This window comes from Pecten maximus, chromosome 16 (genome assembly GCF_902652985.1).
Source record: "Pecten maximus chromosome 16, xPecMax1.1, whole genome shotgun sequence".
NCBI classification, from domain to species: domain Eukaryota; kingdom Metazoa; phylum Mollusca; class Bivalvia; order Pectinida; family Pectinidae; genus Pecten; species Pecten maximus.
Genome location: NC_047030.1, coordinates 37,162,974 through 37,190,407, shown reverse-complemented (window position 1 = coordinate 37,190,407; position 27,434 = coordinate 37,162,974). Strand labels below are relative to the sequence as shown.

Here is a 27,434-nt window from a genome sequence, read left to right as displayed (position 1 = left end):
ACCCACGGTATAACAATATATCTAATTAACACCAACAAATGGTACCCACGGTATAGAAATATATCTAATTAACACCAACAAATGACACCCACGGTATAGAAATATATCTAATTAACACCAACAAATGACACCCACGGTATAGAAATATATCTAATTAACACCAACAAATGACACCCACGGTATAGAAATATATCTAATTAACACCAACAAATGACACCCACGGTATAGAAATATATCTAATTAACACCAACAAATGACACCCACGGTATAGAAATATATCTAATTAACACCAACAAATGACACCCACGGTATAGATATATATCTAATTAACACCAACAAATGGTACCCACGGTATAACAATATATCTAATTAACACCAACAAATGGTACCCACGGTATAGATATATATCTAATTAACACCAACAAATGGTACCCACGGTATAGAAATATATCTAATTAACACCAACAAATGGTACCCACGGTATAGAAATATATCTAATTAACACCAACAAATGACACCCACGGTATAGAAATATATCTAATTAACACCAACAAATGGTACCCACGGTATAGAAATATATCTAATTAACACCAACAAATGACACCCACGGTATAGAAATATATCTAATTAACACCAACAAATGGTACCCACGGTATAGATATATATCTAATTAACACCAACAAATGGTACCCACGGTATAGATATATATCTAATTAACACCAACAAATGGTACCCACGGTATAGATATATATCTAACACCAACAAATGGTACCCACGGTATAGAAATATATCTAATTAACACCAACAAATGGTACCCACGGTATAGAAATATATCTAATTAACACCAACAAATGACACCCACGGTATAACAATATATCTAATTAACACCAACAAATGGTACCCACGGTATAGATATATATCTAATTAACACCAACAAATGGTACCCACGGTATAGAAAAATATATCTAATTAACACCAACAAATGGTACCCACGGTATAGAAATATATCTAACACCAACAAATGGTACCCACGGTATAGATATTTATCTAATTAACACCAACAAATGGTACCCACGGTATAGAAATATATCTAATTAACACCAACAAATGGTACCCACGGTATAGAATTATATCTAACACCAACAAATGGTACCCACGGTATAGAAATATATCTAATTAACACCAACAAATGGTACCCACGGTATAACAATATATCTAATTAACACCAACAAATGGTACCCACGGTATAGATATATATCTAATTAACACCAACAAATGGTACCCACGGTATAGACTTTAAAAGTAGTAATAATGTGAAGTACGTAACTTTTATTATTTTGCTTTCAGGCTTTCATAATGAGACTTAATGTGGGATACAACCTATATTTGTACCACCATTTTGTATGATTACTGGAGTTGATTGTATCACTTTCCCGGTAGGGAAACCCATGGTTCTGTATCATCGTTTTGTTCAACCGAATTTCGTTAGAAAACAGCACCAAACATTATTTGACTTGCGAGGAAGATTCTGATTCGTTCCAATAGTGAAATTCTGTGAAAGTGTGCGTCTCAGTACAATTACTTGAAGCATAACAGAGTTGTCTCCCTTCCAGCCGCCGCGTTTTTATTTCCAAATAAAAGTTAAGGATAACTACAGCTGCTACAACGGCCTAGATAGACATAAATAAACATTATGCGTGTCTGAACAGATACACTAAAGCTTTAGTTCATTTATTATTGTAGTATAGGAAAAAATGAGGTTTGAATGTCGGTCGATTGCACAGTAATAACAAAGAGAGAAATCATTCGGGCATTTCCGGCAATAGTATACGGAATTATCCGAACAATTGACACAGCTATTCATGTGCTCACATCCTACTTCCCCACAAAATAATTATATTGTTGCTAAGAGTTATTTATCCTAGATATTGTAGTACAGTACATATTAACCAGGAATTATATATAGATATTGTAGTACAGTACATATTAACCAGGAATTATATATAGATGTAGATCTAATACTGTATATGTAATGTCAAGATTAATACTGATATATGATAAATAAAATTTATTGTTTTTCTGCCATTACTGTATGACAATGCCACAGGTATATCAACTCAGTGTCTATAAGTATTCAACAAGATTGATAACGTTATATTGATACAAATGACACCTCGAATCCAAGTTATGTAATGGCGATTACCATGTTCTTAGATTATAAGCCTGTGTATATTTTATTATTAACAAATACAGAATATAGAATGTGATATTTGATCAATACATACGAAACACGATATTTAGCAATAAGCCAGATGCTGAGCGTGATTGTATTGTGCATGTTGTATATATTGTATAATGTTTTGGGATGTCTTGAAATGTCAAGAAAAGCAATAAAAATTGATATAAAATTATACAATTTTGTGGAATTAAAGTATTTCGAGACTTGACCCCGTGATCGGGAGCAGCGTTGACCCAGTTTGGTTTGTACTCAATTGCTGGGTAGGAACTTCCTTACATGTATATACAGACTTATGGCCTCTAGCATCATAACGTGAATATACCATCACCAGAGAGCATAACGTGAATATACCATCACCAGAGAGTCATATTTCTAACATTTGAACTGTTAGATTTCATTCGTACGGAATTAAACAAGAATGGTCGGGATCTTCAGATAGAAGGTCGTACGTCCAAACAAGACTAGTCGGGGTCGTTATATAGAAGGTCGTACGTCCAAACAAGAATGGTCGGAGTCTTTAGAGAGAAGGTCGTACGTCCAAACAAGAATGGTCGGAGTCTTTATAGAGAAGGTCGTACGTCCAAACAAGAATGGTCGGGGTCTTTTGATAAAAGGACGTACGTCCAAACAAGAATGGTCAGAGTCTTTATAGAGAAGGTCGTACGTCCAAACAAGAATGGTCGGGGTCTTTAGAGAGAAGGTCGTACGTCCAAACAAGAATGGTCGGGGTCTTTATAGAGAAGGTACGTACGTGATCCAAACAAGCATGGTCGGGGTCTTAGATAGAAGGTCGTACGTCCAAACAAGAATGGTCGGAAGTCTTTAGAGAGAAGGTCGTACGTCCAAAACAAGAATTGTTCGGTGCTTCTTATAGAGAAGGGTCGTACGTCCAAACAAGAATGGTCCGGAGTCTTTGATAGAGAAGACGTACGTCCAAACAAGAATGGTCGGAGTCTTTATAGAGAAGGTCGTACGTCCAAACAAGAATGGTCGGGTCTTTATAGAGAAGGTCGTACGTCCAAACAAGAATGGTCGAGGTCTTTAGAGAGAAGGTCGTACGTCCAAACAAGAATGGTCGGAGTCTTTAGATAGAAGGTCGTACGTCCAAACAAGAATGGTCGGAGTCTTTATAGAGAAGGTCGTACGTCCAAACAAGAATTGTCGGGTTCTTTAGAGAGAAGGTCGTACGTCCAAACAAGAATGGTCGGAGTCTTTATAGAGAAGGTCGCACGTCCAAACAAGAATGGTCGGGGTCTTTAGATAAAAGGTCGTACGTCCAAACAAGAATGGTCGGGGTCTTTAGATAAAAGGACGTACGTCCAAACAAGAATGGTCAGAGTCTTTATAGAGAAGGTCGTACGTCCAAACAAGAATGGTCGGAGTCTTTATAGAGAAGGTCGTACGTCCAAACAAGAATGGTCGGGGTCTTTAGATAAAAGGACGTACGTCCAAACAAGAATGGTCGGGGTCTTTAGATAAAAGGACGTACGTCCAAACAAGAATTGTCGGGTTCTTTATAGAGAAGGTCGTAAGGCCAAACAAGAATTGTCGGGTTCTTTATAGAGAAGGTCGTACGTCCAAACAAGAATGGTCGGGGTCTTTAGATAGAAGGTCGTACGTCCAAACAAGAATTGTCGGGTTCTTTATAGAGAAGGTCGTAAGGCCAAACAAGAATGGCCGGAAGTCAGAATCACCTGTGTGACTTTGGTTCAATACTGCTATATCTGTCAGTGACAATGAAAACGTGAATAAAACTGGTGAATAAAAACCAGTCTACATTAACTATACGGTAATATCAGTTCTCGGGACTCAGGATCCGTACATGTGAAATAGGGTAGATCGGAAACCATACTAAAATCTTTTTTTTTTTTTATATATATATTTGCCTCAAACTAGCTTTATCTGAGAATATCAAAATGAAACCTAAAGTCTACTAAATTATAAGTAAGTTGTATAAAATTAAACAAAATCGTCGCCATGTAAGTAATCTATATACTTAGATTCTAGTTCATTGCCAAAAAGAAGAAGTCATATTTTTGCATTATATATTTATATAGTGACATTTTTCTATATTTTCTTTGCATTTCCAACTTTTTTTCAAAGAATGTTCATGGCTTTGTTTATTTGATAACTTTTAATGAAATCATGTGTACTTATAGACAATTGTTTCCCGTTTCATCTTATAATATTTTCACTTTTTTCTGTCCTGCATGACTAGAGAAATCATAATTTATTCACAACATCTAATTTTAGGACGTTATTTTGACGTCATTTTGGTAGCGTCATGTAGAAAAATGGCGTCGCACAGAAATTAGCGGTGTAGATAATTCTGTATAGCTCCAGAAATACACAACGAAAAACTACATAAATATTAAGAGAAGAAACCTTAAATGATTTTGTACCAAATAACCAAAAATTGTGGAAATCCATCAGTAAACAAAGTCTTTAAAATTCTTTGAATAATGTTGGAAATACAAAGAATATCAGAGACATATATGTCTCTGAGAATATGTAACAAAACAAAAACAAAACAAAACATGAAAGACGGTTGGCACGTCACTGTATATAACGCCACCACATTTAGGCAATACATGATTTAGTCAAACAACTGCATGGGAGTTTTCCACCGCTAAATTAAACGATTGAACAAAAATATAGCCATTAGTTAAAAATAAAAAATAAGTCTTCGGCAAAACCTCGAACCGCTGCTGTATGAGCGACACCCGATCTGGCCGATAAAAAACAGCGTTCACTCTGATCAATATTCACCATGTACATGAGAAAAACCCCATGGCCTGTTAGACTGGTCAATATCTATCAATGTCCGTCTGTCACGTGAGCTTGACCATCACAGTTAGAAATCGTCGGCGGGTAAACTCTGTGCAGCAGGGGCGACAACTCTTACGTAATGTGCAGCTGCTTTAGGAGTGCGTGTTAAATTGCAGACGGCAACAACTTCCGGTGCAAGTTAGTGAAAGTTTTGTTGTGTTTTAACAAGGTAAGAAAGAACGACAGACTGAACGGCGGACGGAGAAAGACAAAGAAACAACAATTACAGTCTGTCGAGATGTTTCCTAGCTATGACATTCTGTATCTAAAGTCGACAATGGAGTCTGTCTACAAGTGAACCGACATTGTGCGATCTTTTGTAATTGTCTAGCGGGAGACTATTCCTACACACGACCGTTAGTTGCTCAGCTAACTTTTTTTACGTATGTAAATTTTTGATAGCTATTATGTAATAGGGCGTTGCTGTCTAACAAGCTGTGTGCATAGTCTGAACAAATGAATTGGCCTATTTAATCATTCTGTTTTTCCCTTTATAATTTATAAAGCCAGTGTTAATATACTCTTACGCTTGACAGCAGTAGTAATTCATACCAATTTGATATGCACATTTTGAAACAGGCTGAAATTAATATCATAATTTTATTAGATTTTTATAGGTCTACTTCTTTGATAAGAGTTGTTTTTTTGTATTACACTATACAGGATTCTCTAGATGAATGACCAACATTGAGAATGACCCCCAGCTTTCAAGCCTTACTATACAACAGTTATCAGCATTAGCCAAAATAAATACACTTTTATAATGCAAAATTTGCATTCTGGACAAACTCAGATAGTTATATATATGCATAATCTAGATCTTGATGTTTTTGACTTTGTCAAGCTTTACTGTGAGATTCTTGTTGATTTAGTTTGTAAAATTTTGTTTAAAATCATAAAAATGCTAATGTTATTGTTTATAATTGTAAAAATATCTCTATAGAGCTAATGTTAATGTTTTTAATCCTAAAAATAGAGCTGATGTTAAATTTGTTTGAAAACACAACTTCAAAATCATTGTATATACATGCTCAATATAGGAATTTTTCGCTTTAAAATACTTAGCCAATACTATACATTGATAAAGGACGTCAAATTGAATGAATTCTTGACCTTTAATCTAAATGGATCAAATGTGCCAAAATATTTGAATTTCTTTTAGAATTGAAAGAACAATTGCTATGTTGCAAAGATACTTAATCAGTAGAATACTGAAATAAGTTTTAAAGGTTTACAAGTTTCTTCAAGGTCACCTAGGTATGCAAATTTTTACACCAAATAACCAATGGAATTAAGTCATAATATTGGGCCAGGAGCTAGCATGCTGAGATGAAAGACATTTGGAAGACTACTAGTATATTCAAACGTATAATGATCTCCAGCTTCAAGGTCATTAATGTCAAATGTATAAAAGTCTTGAAGTAGTTTTTCATTTATGTATCATAGGCGAAGAATATCTAATAGTTAATCTATATATCTAGATAATATTATCTAATAAGAATCAGTAGAGATGGTATTGGGCAATGCAGTAGCCTGTTTAGATAAAGGACCTTAACCAGGTGGTGCCAGAGTAACACACATTTCACCATCACTCACTTAGATTCCTTCTGGGCCAACAAGCATGATTAATATAACTTGTCTTACAATTAATTTAAAATGAATAAATTAGGTAAATTTTTCGATAACTTTGTGTTACTGTCAAGGTCAGGAGTCAAATATGGTGAGATGTTTAATGGAGTTCTTCTAAATAGTATTAAGGTTCAATCAGTCTTGCATACTGAAATGATGCCTTGGCCGAAATGATGTTTTGGATTGATGTAAAATATAACCTTTATAAGACCACCGGAAAGTCATCAGAATAAAATCTCTAATTATTAGTGTAGAACAACTTCTCTTCTGGTGAAATATTTGTCATGGAAAATTGAATGGAGATTAGGTATAGGTGTTGGATACAGGCATATTGGGCCTCTTCACTTTGTGCTGTAGTGTGAAATGTAAACAAGGATGTGAAAGAACTTTTAAGATGTGGTAATGTTCTGGAGTTGCATCCCTTCTACTGTTAGAACGGCCTACTTATTCCACAAAATGTGTTTTCATTGGGGTATGAGAAATATTTTGTTCGCAAACTGTATGAATCTGCATAGCTGATTCTTACAAATGTTCGCAAACAATTTTTTTTATACTTTTATGAAACTAAAAAATAAGTGACATCAGCGCTTATGATTAAATTTTGAAATCGATTTTCAAAATTAAAACATGTTTTATGTACAATTTAACTGATCTTATAGGAGATTTTTGTTCACAAATCAATACGCAACATCAATGACCGTATTGTGACGTCACATTTTTCGGGCCATTTTCGGATTATTTTTTCAAAGAGGTATGAAAAAAAAATCTCAACCATGCAATCAGAAAGCTGCATTCTGCGTACAAACAATGGAAAATTAATTATAAAATTTTAAAAGACAACAATTGCAAAATGAAGATAAGAAATCCAGAAAATGTCCATTGAATTTTGATATACAATGTATCTATTGGCATCTATTGGTGCTAAATTTGGTTTGAAACTTAAGTTATATAACATATCATGCATTCATGATACATGTTTTACATTGTAAATATCATCATTTAGGCAATAATTCAATTTTAGCTCTTTAATTGTACATATCACCACTTAACTGTTTCATCAGATCCACCTTGCATATATAGGCCATATAAAGACCTGCTCAAATTGATAAAGACATTTCACTGGTTTCATCAGGTCAACCTATCATCGGCCATGTAAGGACATGTTTAAATCATCTACTTTTTCTTTACTTTTGATCAGAAATAAAAAGTTTGACATCTTATTTTGTAACACAATGTCAATGAATTTGTCCTATAACAAAACAATTATTTACTTTTTTAAGGTTAATACGAGGATTTTTCAACCTTAGAAAGGCTATATATTTCCCTCGGCCAGTTGACAAAACCTGATTTTTCAACCTTAGAAAGGCGATATATTTCCCTCGGCCGGTTGACAAAACCTCATATTAACCTGAAAGAAGTAAATAATTGTATAATGATGGTTTAATCAATCAAACTGATTATAATGTTCCAATATAGCATAGCATATCATATATATATAATGATCACTATCATGATTAGATTGTTTAAAAGGCCTATTTACTTGGTGATCCATAACCGTTTCATTCCTGATGTTGAATGGGCCCCGACTTATTTCATATTGACAGTAAATGTGAGGTGAAGATAGCCATGCATTGACAGAGGAGATACCGCTATAGAAAATTTGATAAACGGTCTCCAGTTGTGCCCATTTGATTTTGAACCGTATCCAGGAAACATATGGCAACAGGTAGCCATCTTAAATTTTTGACATTTGAAGTTTATGTTATTTCTTGAGAAGTATTCGAAGGATACTTTTTCAAATTTATTTCCCTTTGGTCCTTAGTTGTATCCTTCTCAATTTAAAGTGTGATCAGGTCAGGAAAACAAAATGGCCAACAAGCAGCTATCTTGGATTTTGTCAGTTGAAGTTTTATTGCTGTTTCTTGAGAATTACTGTGAGGACGTTTCTCAAACTTCGTCTTGGTCCCTATTTGTGCCCATTTAATTTTTTGTTAGATCTGGATATCAGAATGGCCTACAGGTGGCCTGGTCGTGGATTTTGACAGACAAATTATTTTTGTCAATATGTCTATGAAAGTTCTCAGATTTTTTTTTAGATTTCATATGTAGATTCTATTTGTTATCAAATGATTCAAAGAGGACGAAGGGAAAGAAGGGAAAAGTAGAGAAAATATCATTCAATGGCGGTGCCAAGATCTTTTTGGGTGTTCTTGTTCAGTTTATTGACGTCAGTTACTAAGGTCAAGGTCAGTGTAATATAGTAAATCAGGTTGAAAACAATAGCATATTTATATCAGAATGTCACATAAATAAGAGATGAAGAGATTACTGGAATGTATGATTTTTTCAGGTGACTGAGAAATACTAGCCTGAGAGATGAGAAATATGATGATGAACCATGATATCAAGGTCAAGGACACTTTTTTTCTACAGACACTTCAGCAGCTGTATAATACAAGGTAAGGAAATTACTTAACCAAATAAATTGGCAATTCTGAGCCCTCCATTGGTAGTTGGGGTGATGGCCTGTCCTTGCCTTCTTTCCACATTAGAGCTTATCAGTGTGAGCTTATATTAAATTGAGTGTCCTATTGGGAGTTGGATGGGGATATATGATTTGTAATGGTCTGTCCTATCAGGTGGGTAATTGAATTAGGGGCCGCAGTGGCCGAGTGGTTAAGGTGTCCCGACACTTTTATCACTAGCCCTCCACCTCTGGGTTGCGAGTTCGAAACCTACGTGGGGCAGCTGCCAGGTACTGACTGTAGGCCGGTGGTTTTTCTCCGGGTACTCCGGCTTTCCTCCACCTCCAAAACCTGGCACGTCCTTAAATGACCCTGGCTGTTAATTGGACGTTAAACAAAAACAACCAAAAAACAACCGTAATTGAGTCCCCCATTGGGAATTGGGGTGGACTTTCCCTCCTTCCATACTTGAGATTATCAGGTGGGTAATTGAGTCCCCCATTTGGAGTTGGGGTGGACTTTCCCTCCTTCCATACTTGAGATTATCAGGTGGGTAATTGAGTCCCCCATAGGGGTGGACTTTCCCTCCTTCCATACTTGAGATTATCAGGTGGGTAATTGAGTCCCCCATAGGGGTGGACTTTCCCTCCTTCCATACTTGAGATTATCAGGTGGGTAATTGAGTCCCCCATAGGGGTGGACTTTCCCTCCTTCCATACTTGAGATTATCAGGTGGGTAATTGAGTCCCCCATAGGGGTGGACTTTCCCTCCTTCCATACTTGAGATTATCAGGTCTCTATTTCCTACACTACTCGCTACTGTGAGCCATGTATCAAAAGTTGGTCAGTCTGACCTATATTTACCTTCGACCTATATTGACCTTTGACGTTAATTGGGTTGAAAACCTAGCCAAATTTTTTTATCATATTTGAACAAAGTACATATTTAAGATAAGATCTGTCATAAAAAAGGGAAAACAGTTACGATTTATCATAAAGAAAGGAAAACAGTTACGATTCGTCATAAAAAAGGGAAAACAGTTACGATCCGCCATAAAAAAGGGAAAACAGTTATGATCCGTCATAATAAAGGGAAAACAGTTACGATTCGTCATAAAAAAGGGAAAACAGTTACGATCCGCCATAAAAAAGGGAAAACAGTTACGATCCGTCATAATAAAGGGAAAACAGTTACGATCCGTCATAAAAAAGGGAAAACAGTTACGATCCGTCATAATAAAGGGAAAACAGTTACAATCCGTCATAAAAAAGGGAAAACATTTACGATTCGTCATAAAAAAGGGAAACAGTTACGATCCGTCATAAAAAAGGGAAACAGTTACGATCCGTCATAAAAAAGGGAAAACAGTTACAATCCGTCATAAAAAAGGGAAACAGTTACGATCCGTCATAAAAAAGGGAAAACAGTTACAATCCGTCATAAAAAAGGGAAACAGTTACGATCCGTCATAGAAAAGGGAAAACAGTTACGATCCGTCATAATAAAGGGAAAACAGTTACGATTCATCATAAAGAATAGAAACAGTTACAGAATATGCAGTAATGAAAGAAATCCAGTTGTTGGGATGAGTGGACATGAAAGAAGAGTTAGTAAGCCATCCATCCTCATACCCTCAAAATGGGTTTTTTTAGGACTTTTTTGGGCCGTTAATCCCATTCCCAATTGAAATTGTTTCATATTTAAGCCAAACTCCCAAATTTTTCAGTTTACTCCTAAGAAAATTTTCCTTAAGGCTGCTGTTGAAGAAGTCTGGGTACTGGTATCTGGCCAGGGATGTGGTACAGTGTATACAAACTCACAGCCCTGTTACAATGCTGTTGTCATGTCACCTTGCTTTTGATATACATCATCATTTTACTAAATAAAGCCTGAAGCCCAGGCTATAATTAGATAGTTTTCTGATATTTTATTACATTGACTGAGTGACCACCTTTAAAAATAAAGAGACATTGAAAATAAATCAAAAAGCAAATTTTGCAGATTTTAAGTATTTTCACTTAAAAAGTGGTTTCCTTATAATTTTCCTCGTGATAAAGATTTCAGAGCAGCCGGCAAACAGCATGATTCAAAAGCATGTGATATTTTTATCTAACATGCAGGAGCTTGTAAAGGGATGCCGACAAAAGCAGTGTCAAGTTTCGATTGTCAGCGTTCGATTGTCAGCTAAGTAATTATTTGTCGGTATGCACAAGAAACAGCACTTCTCAGAAATAATTTTATAAAAGAATGTTACAAGATTTTTTTTTCTACATCACTTGCCATATCCTCTTATAACAGTTTTAACAAAATCTAATTTATCATTATTTCTTCCTGGAAGTGTTTCTACCTGTTTTTTCATCATTCAATTTTAATTTGTTTTTCTCGTTTTGACTTCAGTCATATAATACTTTTTTAATGACATGTGACATTTTTGTGTGGACGCCAGCTGTGTTTTATATCAAGTTTTTTCCTCTGAGTGCCGAGTGATTACTTGTCAGGAATCGATGTATAAACATCATCAGAATGCAAAAGCATGTGCTATAAAAACACGTAAGATATCAGAAAATCATGTTTACTATCAACACAGGCTGTAAGAAAATAGCCTGGTGGCCTAGTGGTTAGCAGGACAGCTAAACATTGGAGGTTGAGGTTTCATTTCTGGCTTTGTCTAAAGTTCCCAACTGGGAAATTAGGGATGAGACTATAGGGTTGTCTGTCTGTCATTTAATCCTGCTGTCCATGACCTTCTGACCTTCTGTCATTTAATCCTGCTGTCCATGACCTTCTGACCTTTAATCCTGCTGTCCATGACCTTCTGACCTTCTGTCATTTAATCCTACTGTCCATGACCTTCTGACTTTCTGTCATTTAATCCTGCTGTCCATGACCTTCTGTCCATCTGTCCTTTGAACCTGCTGTCCATGACCTTCTGACCTTTGATCCTGCTGCCCATGACCTTCTGTCCTTCTGTCCTTTGATCCTGCTGTCCGTAACGACCTTCTGTCCATCTGTCAATGACCTTCTGTCCTTAGATCCTTTGGTCCATGACTTTCTGTCCTGTGATTTTGCTGTCCATGACCTTCTGTCATCTGTCAATGACCTTCTGTCCTTTGATCCTACTGTCCATGACCTTCTGACCTTCTGTCCTTTGATCCTTTGGTCCATGACCTTCTGTACATCTGTCAATGACCTTCTGTCCTTTGATCCTTTGGTCCATGATCTTCTGTCCATCTGTCAATGACCTTCTGTCCTTTGATCCTTTGGTCCATGGCCTTCTGTCCATCTGTCAATGACCTTCTGTCCTTAGATCCTTTGGTCCATGACCTTCTGTCCTTTGATCCTTTGGTCCATGACCTTCTGTCCTTTGATCCTTTGGTCCATGACCTTCTGTCCTTTGATCCTTTGGTCCATGGCCTTCTGTCCTTAGATCCTTTGGTCCATGGCCTTCTGTCCATCTGTCAATGACCTTCTGTCCTTAGATCCTTTGGTCCATGACCTTCTGTCCTTTGATCCTTTGGTCCATGGCCTTCTGTCCTTTGATCCTTTGGTCCATGGCCTTCTGTCCTTAGATCCTTTGGTCCATGACCTTCTGTCCATCTGTCAATGACATTCTGTCCTTAGATCCTTTGGTCCATGGCCTTCTGTCCTTAGATCCTTTGGTCCATGACCTTCTGTCCATCTGTCAATGACCTTCTGTCCTTAGATCCTTTGGTCCATGGCCTTCTGTCCTTAGATCCTTTGGTCCATGGCCTTCTGACCTTCTGTCCTTAGATCCTTTGGTCCATGGCCTTCTGTCCTTAGATCCTTTGGTCCATGGCCTTCTGTCCTTAGATCCTTTGGTCCATGGCCTTCTGACCTTCTGTCCTTAGATCCTTTGGTCCATGGCCTTCTGTCCTTAGATCTTTTGGTCCATGGCCTTCTGACCTTCTGTCAATGACCTTCTGTCCTTAGATCCTTTGGTCCATGGCCTTCTGTCCTTAGATCCTTTGGTCCATGACCTTCTGACCTTCTGTCCTTAGATCCTTTGGTCCATGGCCTTCTGTCCTTAGATCCTTTGGTCCATGGCCTTCTGACCTTCTGTCCTTTGATCCTTTGGTCCATGGCCTTCTGACCTTCTGTCCTTTGATCCTTTGGTCCATGACCTTCTGACCTTCTGTCCTTAGATCCTTTGGTCCATGGCCTTCTGTCCTTAGATCCTTTGGTCCATGACCTTCTGACCTTCTGTCCTTAGATCCTTTGGTCCATGGCCTTCTGTCCTTAGATCCTTTGGTCCATGGCCTTCTGTCCTTTGATCCTTTGGTCCATGACCTTCTGACCTTCTGTCCTTTGATCCTTTGGTCCATGGCCTTCTGTCCTTTGATCCTTTGGTCCATGGCCTTCTGTCCTTAGATCCTTTGGTCCATGGCCTTCTGTCCTTAGATCCTTTGGTCCATGACCTTCTGACCTTCTGTCCTTTGATCCTTTGGTCCATGACCTTCTGTCCTTTGATCCTTTGGTCCATGGCCTTCTGTCCTTTGATCCTTTGGTCCATGACCTTCTGACCTTCTGTCAATGACCTTCTGTCCTTAGATCCTTTGGTCCATGGCCTTCTGTCCTTTGATCCTTTGGTCCATGGCCTTCTGTCCTTAGATCCTTTGGTCCATGGCCTTCTGTCCTTAGATCCTTTGGTCCATGACCTTCTGTCCTTTGATCCTTTGGTCCATGACCTTCTGACCTTCTGTCCTTTGATCCTTTGGTCCATGACCTTCTGACCTTTGATCCTTTGATCCTTTGGTCCATGACCTTCTGTCCTTTGATCCTTTGGTCCATGGCCTTCTGTCCTTTGATCCTTTGGTCCATGACCTTCTGACCTTTGATCCTTTGGTCCATGACTTTCTGTCCTATGATTTTGCTGTCCGTGACGACCTTCTGTCCATCTGTCAATGACCTTCTGTCCTTTGATCCTACTGTTCATGGCCTTCTGACCTTCTGTCCTTTGATCCTACTGTCCATGACCTTCTGTCCTTCCACACTTATCCTAGCTTTACTCCTACACTACTTGTGACTGGAACTTTATTCTTGGGTCCTGTGTTCACCTTGGTGGGAAGGTTGTGGTGTATCAAAAGTAGGTCACTCTGACCTACATTTTGACCTTTGACCTATATCTGGTGAGGGATCTCAATTTTCCAAATGGTCTTGGCCAACCTAGTACATGATTCCATTTATATTTTTTGACAGTGTTTTTCCTGTCTTTAGTCATAGGTCAACCCAGCTCTATTTCTTTACCATTTATGGTGAATTTTCCAGCAGAATTGGTTTTTCCTGCCCTTGAAATTTCCCCAAAAGATTGTTTCATTTGCCATCTTGGTCTTTTTTTAACAGTTATTTAGCCAATAATCTTAAACAATTAGGACTGACAACTTAGTCTACATTATTTTCATTCCACCTGTTTAAATATCAAATCATTGTATGATTTACATTCATAGATCACCATGCTATGCTAACAAATTGTAGAAAATCAGCTAGAAAAATCTAAATACTGTATTCTGCTGGCCCCTCGGAACCCTGGGTTTCCCCCCAATTAAGACTAAATACTGTATTCTGCTGGCCCCTCGGAACCCTGGGTTTCCCCCCAATTAAGACTAAATACTGTATTCTGCTGGCCCCTCGGAACCCCGGGTTTCCCCCCAATTAAGACTAAATACTGTATTCTGCTAGCCCCTCGGAACCCTGGGTTTCCCCCCAATTAAGACTAAATACTGTATTCTGCTGGCCCCTCGGAACCCTGGGTTTCCCCCCAATTAAGACTAAATACTGTATTCTGCTGGCCCCTCGGAACCCTGGGTTTCCCCCCAATTAAGACTAAATACTGTATTCTGCTAGCCCCTCGGAACCCTGGGTTTCCCCCCAATTAAGACTAAATACTGTATTCTGCTGGCCCCTCAGAACCCTGGGTTTCCCCCCAATTAAGACTAAATACTGTATTCTGCTAGCCCCTCGGAACCCTGGGTTTCCCCCCCAATTAAGACTAAATACTGTATTCTGCTGGCCCCTCGGAACCCTGGGTTTCCCCCCAATTAAGACTAAATACTGTATTCTGCTAGCCCCTCGGAACCCTGGGTTTCCCCCCAATTAAGACTAAATACTGTATTCTGCTGGCCCCTCGGAACCCTGGGTTTCCCCCCAATTAAGACTAAATACTGTATTCTGCTGGCCCCTCGGAACCCTGGGTTTCCCCCCAATTAAGACTAAATACTGTATTCTGCTAGCCCCTCGGAACCCTGGGTTTCCCCCCAATTAAGACTAAATACTGTATTCTGCTGGCCCCTCAGAACCCTGGGTTTCCCCCCAATTAAGACTAAATACTGTATTCTGCTAGCCCCTCGGAACCCTGGGTTTCCCCCCAATTAAGACTAAATACTGTATTCTGCTGGCCCCTCGGAACCCTGGGTTTCCCCCCAATTAAGACTAAATACTGTATTCTGCTAGCCCCTCGGAACCCTGGGTTTCCCCCCAATTAAGACTAAATACTGTATTCTGCTGGCCCCTCGGAACCCTGGGTTTCCCCCCAATTAAGACTAAATACTGTATTCTGCTGGCCCCTCGGAACCCTGGGTTTCCCCCCAATTAAGACTAAATACTGTATTCTGCTGGCCCCTCGGAACCCTGGGTTTCCCCCCAATTAAGATTGTGAAAATGGTATACTGCCCTGAATCCTGAGATTTTAGTTATACAGACTTTTTTTTCATTACCATTTCTCATTTTGTGCTGTAGTAATTGGTTTTGTCATAATGAAGTGCAGTTTGAGTTCGAACCCTGTGTCAATATTCTAATATTTCAGACTTGCTATGCCTGCTACATCAGTTTATTACTTGGTTTGTGGCTTTATTATATTAGATTACGGATTGAGTTTGAACCCTGTGTAAACATTGAATCCATTTTTTGCTGGAGTTATGATCTTGCACACAGGTAATTATCACTATTAATAGTTTTTCGTCCTTTTCCACTACTGCTTGTCACATTCAGAAACCAGGGAGCATGATTTTTTTTATGGTGACCATGAAATTTTTCAGAAAGACACTCAATTAGTGAACAATTCTACTTGCTGTAGATCCTCACTGACAGCTACCAACCAATTTCTCTTAAGCTTTGTAGACTTTACTATAACAGGAAATTATATTTTGTCAGTGGCATTTCACTTTTTGAATTTTTCTTTTTACATGGGACAGGCTGAAGTAAAATCACCATCATCAACAGTAGACATGCAATGCGCTGTAATTGGGTCACTGTGACTTTACCTCCTGGGCCAGTTCAATGTTAAATACTGATCAACGCCTTACTTTAACTTAAGTAATACATGCTCAGAAATCATCAGAAATTGATGGATTGGACAGATTCATATGTATATAGATCTCTGTAAAATACAAAGACCTTACTTAAGTATGATTCATACGTGTGTTATGAATATTTCAGTTAAAAAGGAGATTTCACTATTTCTGATATGCATTTGTTTCTAATGTGATGCATTGGGGTTTAATTTTTATATATATCGTGTATAACGGGGCATAAATTAGACCAGGTTTACCATATCACAGCTACAACAATTAGAATTTCATTTTCCATGCAATATAAAATTGATTTGAAGGGATATTGCTGTCAGCTTCAATAAGAACAATTATGCCTTGTTTCAAACATTTCTTTGATTCAAGTATTTTTGTACAATCGTAAAATACAAAAACAGATCTGAATTTCAATCTTAACAATTTGACAGGCCATCCATTTATTTAAAATTTGAATCTTTTTGTGATCTTAGTGTTTCCGGGAAGTGAACCAGCATATTTGGTTTTTGTCTGTGTCAAATGTTTTATCAGGATTTACACTGTAGGAATCACTGTTTAAAGCTTCAATGCTATACTTGTTTTTCAACTGAAAAAATAATTTTATGTTTGATTGAAAAAAAAGCTGTGAATGTTAGTGCCATGTGTAGTATTAACTATGTAGAGTGCCATACCTGTGTATTTCTGTGAGTACAGCATGTTATACATGTTGGGTAACCTTCACCTGTGCATTTGACCTCTAGTGTGACCTTGGTTTAATGTATTTATTTAGTTCATAAAGCACTGCAGCTGAGACAACTTAAGTTTGCACTCTTATGAGTACAACATAAAACAAGATGTTTGGAAACCTTGACCTTTAATGACCTTGACTTCTGTGAACTTGATACAATTTTGCTTTAGGGTGAGTTATGGAGTGCGTTAAGTGCTGTTGAAGTAATGCAGCTTCTTGTTATTCTGTTTATCTTTGAACTTAGCTTGTTTCATGACATTGATTTAAACATTAACCTTTGACCTTGTTTCATGGCATTGATTTAAACATTAACCTTTGACCTTGACCTCTGTGTTGTAGATTTTGAATTTGAATTATTTTAGACTAACTACTAGGGCTTCGGTTGCACATCTTCGCATGCATATAAACCTTTATGAGCAAAATGTGCTAGGTGACATTTTTGTGACTTTGACCTTTGACCTTGTCTTCTTTGGCCTTGCAAATATCCTGACTTCAGGATTAAGGCATCCTTAGCTGACAGAGCTACTTTATGATTTGTGAAAAATAATGCGTTATATATGCAACTACTGAAACCCATATTCAAAAACGAAGAGAGCCCGGAGGATGTACACAGTTTAGTTGATATAGTACTTGTCAATTGCTGTACAGAAAAAACTTGTGTAAAGAATTGAATTCACAAACATAGCTATAAAATGTCGTGGTGATATTGACGTCCATTTGCCAAGTCTAGCAGCCATGACATGATGTAAAAAGAGGGGAAAAATGTCTAGATATGCCAGGTATCTGACAAGAGTAAAAAAAAATAAAAAAAAAAAATAAATTCTTAACAAATTATCATTATGCAGGTGCAAGCGTTTTGTCGGCAGTGGGCGATGTTGGATCTGTTTAGGCTTGCACAATTATGTAAATGTTAGTATTCAGGCAGTCTCGCTGTATAATCGTAATATCTTCTGTAACGCATTATCTGTACAGGTAATGCCTTTTTTTGCCTTCAATATTTATGTCATGTCTACTTTTTGAAATTAAACTGATACATCAAGATTTTTTTTCGAATGTAAATGTTATCAAAATTTTAAAAACTTAAAACAGTGAGTCATTTCATAATGAAATGTATAACTCATAAATCTCTCGATTTATGATAGTTTTCTGCTAACATTTTTCATTTGTATACTTTCATGCTGCACATTTTTCTGATTACGGAAACTGTGTATACCATTCCTGTTTTTAATTGAAGTAAACCTCATCCAGGTATAAAAAGCTCATGTAAAATTATATATTTTTCTCCTTTTTTTCAAACGTTTTGCATCATGCATGTTTTTACAAGCACTGGTTTTAGACCATGGCTGTATATATTTTATTTTTTTCTGTTCAGAAGGAAGAGAATTAAATTAACATTTCCGACAGCGCATTTATACCAACACAAACCAGACATGTCATGGAGAATTTTTGAAATGTTTAAACCAGCTAACATTTAAAATGAAATAAAAAGATAAGAGAAAATCAAGGCACAACAAGAAAAAAAGATCTTGCGCTGTAGAAAAACATTGTATGTTAAAAACGGGGATTGCTTCTAAATTATACACTGTACAAGATGTCTTTAGTTAAGTGAGCAATATCAGAATTTTTTATATTGATTCTACTATAAACATCCAAATAAACAAAACCTGTCTTTACTGACACCTACCTTTACTGACATCCTGTATAACAATATAACCTGTCTTTACTGACATCCACCTTAACTGATATCCTGTATAACAATATAACCTGTCTTTACTGACATCCACCTTAACTGATATCCTGTATAACAATATAACCTGTCTTTACTGACATCCACCTTAACTGATATCCTGTATAACAATATAACCTGTCTTTACTGATATCCACCTTAACTGATATCCTGTATAACAATATAACCTGTCTTTACTGACATCCACCTTAACTGATATCCTGTATAACAATATAACCTGTCTTTACTGACATCCACCTTAACTGATATCCTGTATAACAATATAACCTGTCTTTACTGACTACCACCTTTACTGACATCCTGTATAACAATATAACCTGTCTTTACTGACATCCACCTTTACTGATATCCTGTATAACAATATAACCTGTCTTTACTGACATCCACCTTAACTGATATCCTGTATAACAATATAACCTGTCTTTACTGACATCCACCTTAACTGATATCCTGTATAACAATATAACCTGTCTTTACTGACTACCACCTTTACTGACATCCTGTATAACAATATAACCTGTCTTTACTGACACCCAACCTTACTGACATCTGTATAACAATATAACCTGTCTTTACTGACACCCAACCTTACTGACATCTGTATAACAATATAACCTGTCTTTACTGACACCCATCTTTACTGACATCCTGTATAACAATATAACCTGTCTTTACTGACACCCATCTTAACTGACATCCTGTATAACAATATAACCTCTCTTTACTGACACCCACCTTAACTGACATACTGTATAACAATATAACCTGTCTTTACTGACACACATCTTAACTGACATCCTGTATAACAATATAACCTATATTTACTGACTACCACCTTAACTGACACCCTGTATAACAATATAACCTGTCTTTACTGACACCCACCTTAACTGACATCCTGTATAACAATATAACCTGTCTTTACTGACACCCACCTTTTCTGACATCCTGTATAACAATATAACCTGTCTTTACTGACACCCACCTTAACTGACATCCTGTATAACAATATAACCTGTCTTTACTGACACCCATCTTTTCTGACATCCTGTATAACACTATAACCTGTCTTTACTGACACCCACCTTTACTGACATCCTATATAACAATATAACCTGTCTTTACTGACACCCATCTTTACTGACATCCTGTATAACAATATAACCTGTCTTTACTGACACCCACCTTAACTGACATCCTGTATAACAATATAACTTATCTTTACTGACACCAACCTTTACTGACATCCTATATAACAATATAACCTGTCTTTACTGACACCCATCTTTACTGACATCCTGTATAACAATATAACCTATATTTACTGACTACCACCTTAACTGACACCCTGTATAACAATATAACCTGTCTTTACTGACACCCACCTTAACTGACATCCTGTATAACAATATAACCTGTCTTTACTGACACCCATCTTTTCTGACATCCTGTATAACAATATAACCTGTCTTTACTGACACCCACCTTTACTGACATCCTGTATAACAATATAACCTGTCTTTACTGACACCCACCTTAACTGACATCCTGTATAACAATATAACCTGTCTTAACTGACACCTACCTTAACTGACATCCTGTATAACAATATAACCTGTCTTTACTGACACCCACCTTTACTGACATCCTGTATAACAATATAACCTCTCTTTACTGACACCCACCTTAACTGACATCCTGTATAACAATATAACCTGTCTTTACTGACATCCTGTATAGCAATATAACCTATCTTTACTGACACCCATCTTTACTGACATCCTGTATAACAATATAACCTGTCTTTACTGACACCCACCCTTACTGACATCCTGTATAACAATATAACCTGTCTTTACTGACACCCACCTTTACTGACATCCTGTATAACAATATAACCTGTCTTTACTGACACCCACCTTAACTGACATCCTGTATAACAATATAACCTGTCTTTACTGACACCCACTTTTACTGACATCCTGTGTAACAATATAACCTGTCTTTACTGACACCCACCTTTACTGACATCCTGTATAACAATATAACCTCTCTTTACTGACACCCACCTTTACTGACATCCTGTATAACAATATAACCTGTCTTTACTGACACCCACCTTTACTGACATCCTGTATAACAATATAACCTGTCTTTACTGACACCCACCTTAACTGACATCCTGTATAACTATATAACCTGTCTTTACTGACACCCACCCTTACTGACATCCTGTATAACAATATAACCTCTCTTTACTGACACCCATCTTTTCTGACATCCTGTATAACAATATAACCTGTCTTTACTGACACCCACCTTTACTGACACCCTGTATAACAATATAACCTGTCTTTACTGACACCCATCTTTTCTGAAATCCTGTATAACAATATAACCTGTCTTTACTGACACCCATCTTTTCTGACATCCTGTATAACAATATAACCTGTCTTTACTGACACCCATCTTTTCTGACATCCTGTATAACAATATAACCTGTCTTTACTGACACCCACCCTTACTGACACCCTGTATAACAATATAACCTGTCTTTACTGACACCCACCCTTACTGACATCCTGTATAACAATATAACCTATCTTTACTGACACCCACCTTTACTCACATCCTGTATAACAATATAACCTGTCTTTACTGACACTCATCTTAACTAACATCCTGTATAACAATATAACCTGTCTTTACTGACACCCATCTTTACTGACATCCTGTATAACAATATAACCTGTCTTTACTGACACCCACTTTTACGGACATCCTGTGTAACAATATAACCTGTCTTTACTGACACCCACCTTTACTGATATCCTGTATAACAATATAACCTGTCTTTACTGACACCCACCTTTACTGACATCCTGTATAACAATATAACCTGTCTTTACTGACACCCATCTTTACTGACATCCTGTATAACAATATAACCTGTCTTTACTGACACCCATCTTTACTGACATCCTGTATAACAATATAACCTCTCTTTACTGACACCCACCTTAACTGACATCCTGTAGAACAATAAAACCTCTCTTTACTGACACCCATCTTTACTGACATCCTGTAGAACAATATAACCTGTCTTTACTGACACCTAGGTTTACTGACATCCTGTATAACAATATAACCTGTCTTTACTGACACCCATCTTTACTGACATCCTGTATAACAATATAACCTCTCTTTACTGACACCTAGGTTTACTGACATCCTGTATAACAATATAACCTGTCTTTACTGACACCCATCTTTACTGACATCCTGTATAACAATATAACCTGTCTTTACTGACACCCACCTTAACTGACATCCTGTATAACAATATAACCTGTCTTTACTGACACCCACCTTAACTGACATCCTGTATAACAATATAACCTGTCTTTACTGACACCCACCTTAACTGACATCCTATATAACAATATAACCTCTCTTTACTGACACCTAGGTTTACTGACATCCTGTATAACAATATAACCTGTCTTTACTGACACCCACCTTTACTGACATCCTGTATAACAATATAACCTGTCTTTACTGACACCCACCTTAACTGACATCCTGTATAACAATATAACCTGTCTTTACTGACACCTAGGTTTACTGACATCCTGTATAACAATATAACCTGTCTTTACTGATATCCTGTATAACAATATAACCTGTCTTTACTGACACCGACCCTTACTGACATCCTGTATAACAATATAACCTGTCTTTACTGACACCCATCTTAACTGACATCCTGTATAACAATATAAACTGTCTTTACTGACACCCATCTTTACTGACATCCAGTAATAATCTTTATGGCTTGCTTAATGCTTTTTCAGGAACTTTTAGGAATACTTTTATTATACCTCTTGCAAGCAAGTCTGTCTATCCATCCGTCTCTACACACAATGTTCTGCCACCCACTCCTCCAAAACTATTAAGGAGATTTTAACAAAACTTGCTGGCAATGACTCATTGTAGATGTCCTAAATCTATATCAGGGTTCCAAGTGGTCAGCCAAGATGGATGCCATAGTCTCTAATTGGCTAATAAATTAATTTGCTGTAACTCTTTTACTTTTCAATGGAATTCAATAAAACTTTGTGGGAATGATGGTTACAAGATGAACTTAAGTTTTGAAATTAAAAACAAAATAGCCACCATAGACATGACTTGTGATTGGTAAAAATCTATATATATATTCCGGTTTTGATGAAATTTAGTATGTAGGTGTAGTATGGTACTGCAAAAAAATGGTAGTGTTTATTTTTGGAAAAAATAAAATGGCCACTACTTCCTGGCCTCTGATTAGTCGAAACTTAGATATTGTCAGATTTTGAAGAAATTTGGTATTATGGTCATAACCCTGCTAAATACTAGCCGCAATATACCGCTTCACTAGAGAGATCGTCTCTTTAGCTCAACTGGTTGAGCATAAGACTAGTAAGCCAGAGATCTTGGGTTCGATCCGTAGTGATTTAAACTTAATTAATCATGCGCTCTGTTCACCATGGAACACTGTTCACTTTTGCAACCTCAGTTTTACATTTTAAGAAAATGACCACCATTTATTGTTCGATTTCAATGAAAATTGGTTTATAGGGCTATTACTGGACTACAAATTCAACTGAATGGTTTTCGCTACCAAAGTAACCACATTGAGGCTTGTGATTGGTTTAAATTTAAATACAGTAACACTCACTTGTGTCGGTCACATTTGAATCAAATAAATCGGGTGAGTCGAATGTTTCGTTTGGTCATGATTTTTTCCCTTCTTTATCTTAAAAAATTAAACATGGATAATTTGAACACTGATGAAGCGAATACTAGGGTTGTGTCGACTATATTTTGTGGTCCCTCCCTTCTAAACGATACCAAAATTTTCATTATTGTGTCGAACATCGAGGTGTGCTGTCTCGGCTAAAATTTTCTGACCTCCGAGCGAGTGAGTGTGACCGAGTGTGACCGAGTGTGACCAATCAGCCGTAATGGTTTTACCTGAGAGACTGTCGTTAGTATCTGACTGTCGGTTAACATCATCCATTTGTTTAGGTGAAGTAAAATGTTCAGATGTAAACAACTTATAACAAAATGTGCCCATTTTAGTCTACAAGCCATAACATCAAGACCTACTGTATTCTGTTTTCAGTTTTGATACACATGACCGTCTAAAAATAGAAGGAAAAAATAAAGAATAAGTTATATATTCATGCGTAAACATGCACAATAACAATACTTGTCAATGATTTATCTTTCTTTGCCTAAATTCTGAATACACCAATGCCATAATAACAATAATATACTGGATTATTTCATTCTGTGCGAAACTTTTGGCAGTATCACAGAGCCAATGCATACAAAGTCAGTGCGGACCATCATTTTCTTAAACAGTTTATTGTTTCAAATTGTTTAATTGCAGAACAATATAGATAGATTTGTTATCATTTATTGCTTATTTTCGATCATGTTATCAGGCACATGCACTTCCATATAATTAATTGGCATTCAGCTGACGATGATACTTAAATGTTAATTGGGTCAGTAAATTGTCATTTTGTCTTTGTATACACATAGACACAGATAAGTCAAACCAATAAGTGAAATATTTTTCTTGGTTCTGTTGACTTCAACTGATCCTAGGTTTACTGTATTGTCCAATTTTGATGAAAATCTGTATACATGTAAGTGTATTAGGGGACTGTGAATTCATCTATATTGGTTTGGCTGCCATAGTAACCACAGGTCAGAATTCAGATATTGTTTGATCAATATGAAAATTGCTTTATATGGGTTTTAGGGACTGCAAATTCAACCGCATCAGGTTTTTTTGCCAAAGAGACCACATTTGCATCTTGGGAAATATTTAATAAATATGGGAGGTGTTTTGGGGACTTCTGTAATGGTTTCCAATTACTTATAAGTCTTTGTCATATAAATGCAGTGGAATTTCAACTATACTTACCAACAATAATCCTTATACATTGTAGATATGCGTAATCTATAACGGGGAGAATTTGACTCCTTGTTCCAGAAAGCTAGATTGATCCGACCCTGTTAATTTCATTATTCTACATGTAACCTCATGGGTGATAGGGGGATATGAGTTGGTCATTATTTTACATGTAACCTCATGGGTGATAGGGGGATATGAGTTGGTCATTATTCTACATGTAACCTCATGGGTGATAGGGGGATATGAGTTGGTCATTATTCTACATGTAACCTCATGGGTGATGGGGGGGATATGAGTTGGTCATTATTCTACATGTAACCTCATGGGTGATGGGGGATATGAGTTGGTCATTATTCTACATGTAACCTCATGGGTGATAGGGGGGTTATGAGTTGGTCATTATTCTACAAACCTCATGGGTGATGGGGGGATATGAGTTGGTCATTATTCTACATGTAACCTCATGGGTGATGGGGGGATATGAGTTGGTCATTATTCTACATGTAACCTCATGGGTGATAGGGGGATATGAGTTGGTCATTATTCTACATGTAACCTCATGGGTGATAGGGGGATATGAGTTGGTCATTATTCTACATGTAACCTCATGGGTGATAGGGGGATATGAGTTGGTCATTATTCTACATGTAACCTCATGGGTGATGGGGGGATATAAGTTGGTCATTATTCTACATGTAACCTCATGGGTGATAGGGGGATATGAGTTGGTCATTATTCTACATGTAACCTCATGGGTGATAGGGGGATATGAGTTGGTCAATATTCTACATGTAACCTCATGGGTGATGGGGGGATATGAGTTGGTCATTATTCTACATGTAACCTCATGGGTGATAGGGGGATATGAGTTGGTCATTATTCTACATGTAACCTCATGGGTGATGGGGGGTTATGAGTTGGTCATTATTCTACATGTAACCTCATGGGTGATGGGGGGATATGAGTTGGTCAATATTCTACATGTAACCTCATGGGTGATGGGGGATATGAGTTGGTCATTATTCTACATGTAACCTCATGGGTGATAGGGGGGTTATGAGTTGGTCATTATTCTACAAACCTCATGGGTGATGGGGGGATATGAGTTGGTCATTATTCTACATGTAACCTCATGGGTGATGGGGGGATATGAGTTGGTCATTATTCTACATGTAACCTCATGGGTGATAGGGGGATATGAGTTGGTCATTATTCTACATGTAACCTCATGGGTGATAGGGGGATATGAGTTGGTCATTATTTTACATGTAACCTCATGGGTGATAGGGGGATATGAGTTGGTCATTATTCTACATGTAACCTCATGGGTGATGGGGGGATATAAGTTGGTCATTATTCTACATGTAACCTCATGGGTGATAGGGGGATATGAGTTGGTCATTATTCTACATGTAACCTCATGGGTGATAGGGGGATATGAGTTGGTCAATATTCTACATGTAACCTCATGGGTGATGGGGGGATATGAGTTGGTCATTATTCTACATGTAACCTCATGGGTGATAGGGGGATATGAGTTGGTCATTATTCTACATGTAACCTCATGGGTGATGGGGGTTATGAGTTGGTCATTATTCTACATGTAACCTCATGGGTGATGGGGGGATATGAGTTGGTCAATATTCTACATGTAACCTCATGGGTGATGGGGGGATATGAGTTGGTCATTATTCTACATGTAACCTCATAGGTGATGGGGGGAGATGAGTTGGTCATTATTCTACATGTAACCTCATGGGTGATGGGGGTTATGAGTTGGTCATTATTCTACATGTAACCTCATGGGTGATAGGGGGTTATGAGTTGGTCATTATTCTACATGTAACCTCATGGGTGATAGGGGGATATGAGTTGGTCATTATTCTACATGTAACCTCATGGGTGATGGGGGGATATGAGTTGGTCATTATTCTACATGTAACCTCATGGGTGATGGGGGATATGAGTTGGTCATTATTCTACATGTAACCTCATGGGTGATGGGGGATATGAGTTGGTCATTATTCTACATGTAACCTCATGGGTGATGGGGGGGTTATGAGTAGGTCATTATTCTACATGTAGTAGGTCATTATTCTACATGTAACCTCATGGGTGATGGGGGGGAATGAGTTGGTCATTATTCTACATGTAACCTCATGGGTGATGGGGGATATGATTTGGTCATTATTCTACATGTAACCTCATGGGTGATAGGGGGGATATGAGTTGGTCATTATTCTACATTAACCTCATGGGTGATAGGGGGATTATGAGTTGGTCCATTATTCTACAGTAACCTCATGGGTGATGGGGGGATATGAGTTGGTCATTATTCTACATGTAACCTCATGGGTGATAGGGGGGTTATGAGTTGGTCATTATTCTACATGTAACCTCATGGGTGATGGGGGGATATGAAGTTGGTCATTATTCTACATGTAACCTCATGGGTGAAGGGGGGGATATGAGTTGGTCATTATTCTACATGTAACCTCATGGGTGTATGG

General features: G+C 37.5%; 1 protein-coding gene across 2 annotated transcripts in view; it reads left to right on the top strand.

Annotated features, from left to right (window-relative positions):
- LOC117345137 overlaps positions 1-27,434 on the top strand; it is a 165,112-nt gene that overhangs the window by 77,432 nt on the left and 60,246 nt on the right. The window contains exons 1-2 of one of the 2 annotated variants that reach the window (XM_033908121.1): positions 5,210-5,451; positions 9,048-9,156. In XM_033908121.1, the coding sequence (XP_033764012.1) occupies positions 9,074-9,156 (83 nt within the window). In that variant the 5' untranslated portion in view covers positions 5,210-5,451; positions 9,048-9,073. Of the gene's footprint in view, positions 1-5,209; positions 5,452-9,047; positions 9,157-27,434 lie in introns of those variants that run through there. The other variant, XM_033908122.1, reaches the window with a different exon arrangement.